This window comes from Cupressus sempervirens, chromosome 4 (genome assembly GCF_028749045.1).
Source record: "Cupressus sempervirens isolate cs-2001-9-10 chromosome 4, ASM2874904v1, whole genome shotgun sequence".
NCBI lineage: Eukaryota > Viridiplantae > Streptophyta > Pinopsida > Cupressales > Cupressaceae > Cupressus > Cupressus sempervirens.
Genome location: NC_143121.1, coordinates 352,424,571 through 352,426,811, shown reverse-complemented (window position 1 = coordinate 352,426,811; position 2,241 = coordinate 352,424,571). Strand labels below are relative to the sequence as shown.

Genomic DNA, 2,241 nt, shown 5'->3' with positions numbered 1-2,241 from the left:
TTATCTTCTCCGCTGGGAAATCCCACGCAAAGACTCGGCCATTATGTCTCCCACGCCTTGCACCACAGAATCCAACACAACACCCTCGGCACGTTGACCAACACAGCCAAACCAGTTTCGGATTTCGCTTAGAATATTGATGGCGGCTTTGAGAACAATAATGATTTTTGCAGCAGCGTTGCTTACTACATCAGGGTTCTCCCGCATATGAGAGCGCTGCAGTTCACGTCAGTTCAGGCAATCATAGATGCCGTGGGGAATGCGAGGACAATTCGTGTGATCGATCTTGCGGTGCGAACCGGATCACAATGGACGGTCCTGATGGAGTTTCTGGCACACAGAACTGCTACTTCTCCTGCCTGTGGTCTTCAGATGCTGAAGATCACGGTAATTGGGATGAATGGTGAGGAGCTTAGGAAATGTGGGAAAAGGCTTCTTGAGCTCGCCCGATCTTTGGAGATTCCATTTTCGTACAAGATTGCGGAGATCGAAAGCATGGAGGAGATTAAGGAAGGTTTGTTCAACGTGAGATCTGGCGAGGCCTTGGCAGTTTACGCTCCGATTGTTCTCAGAAGTTTGTTATACCACCCAGTGCTTCTCGTCGATGTTCTGTGTGTTATCAAGAAGCTGAGGCCTCGGATCATGGTGACTGTCGAAATCGAAGATAAGCATAATTCTCCATCTTTTGTGAAAAGATTGAGCGAAGTGATTCACGAATACAGCGCGGTTTTTTATATGTTGGATGTGATATTTCCGGACAGAATTGACGTAAGGAGGGTAAAGCACGAAAAATTGATTGACGGGAAGCAGATAAGGAATATGATAGTGTATGAGGGGAAGGAGAGGACAGTTAGGCATGTTACAGTTGATGTATGGAGGACTTTCTTCACACAAGCGGGGTTCAAAGGAAGGAGCTTCAGCTTTCAGGCTCTGTATCAGGCGAATCTGCTGTTAAGGGAATATGCTGCTGGAGAATATTATACTCTGGGCACTGATGGACAAGCTGTTATTGTAGGGTGGAAAGGAACTCCATTATTTGCACTCTCGGCATGGAGTGGTATGAAATGAATGTTCATACCAGGAGAACAGACTCTAGCTTTCGAATGCTACACCATTCAAGCAAGAGTTTTCAATTACTTTTGTTTCTTTCCCTTAATTTGCACAAATGGTTCAATTTTGTAATTCACATGGCAGTTCCGTGCATTAACAGGTATGTTCATTAACAAATGGATTATTACTATTTCATATTGAAAAAGACCGAAAATCTAATATCTCTGAAAGGATATAAACTTATGTCACATTTTAGATTTTGTTTTTCTACCATTATGCATTTAGGAAATCTTAAGAATGAACCAAGTAATTTCTAATAATTGGTGTGAATAAAATTGTTTTAGAGTTTTTAAAGGTATTTGGACCATGAATGAAATAAGATATTTTAGATGTTATAGAAATCAATATGATCATTTTTATACATTTTTAAATTCAAAATTTGTTACTTAATTAATATTATGGTGCTTGAGATTCAATAGCAATCTATATTCAATTGATAAAAATGTTAATATTTATTGATTATTTTACAAATAGTAACATTATTATGATACGTAGTATTTATTTCATATATATGAAGTCCTTCAACTCCAAAAGTCTTCCCACTATATAGATAGAATTTGAGTGAAGATAGTTTTGGTTGAATTTTCTTAGATTAAATTGAAGCATGTTATATGAATTATTTAATGGGCGTGCATGATTCCTAGGGTTGACTCTATTTATTAATGAGCATCTTGATCCAAAACAAATGCCTAGAGTGTATTGGTTAGTATTTTGTTTCACAAGTATTTAATGTGAGCTAGTAATGGGAAATTTGTAAGATAGTAAGGTAAATCATTTACATGCCACTTAAAGCTTAACATAATAAAGTTATAGCAATGTGTGCTACTTCTTATATGTTTTTGGGGTTGTCATTTTTGTCAACCATTTTGACATACCTTAATATCAAATTAATTAGTTTTAGGGACAATTGTGGATATTCTTGTGACTAGCAAGTGAGATCATTCATCTCATACCATTTTCACATTGATGTATAAATGACATCTACAATGTATTGGGAAGTTTCTTATTGAATTACAAGAATAATCTGTATTATTCAACACTTTTCATTGAGTATGGAAGATGCAACTAATGTTTTTTTTGAAAAAAGAGGGGTAAAAATTTATTCACTCAAAATCAAGTTATAGAGCAAAG

The 2,241-nt window shown here is 36.7% G+C and overlaps 1 protein-coding gene across 1 annotated transcript; it reads left to right on the top strand.

The window, feature by feature from the left end:
• Positions 1 to 207: 207 nt before the first annotated feature.
• On the top strand, positions 208 to 1,068 carry LOC149561501 (GRAS family protein RAM1-like). Its single transcript, XM_089827850.1, has one exon. It carries the CDS (start codon positions 208 to 210, stop codon positions 1,066 to 1,068), a length of 861 nt encoding a protein of 286 aa, XP_089683976.1.
• Positions 1,069 to 2,241: the final 1,173 nt, after the last annotated feature.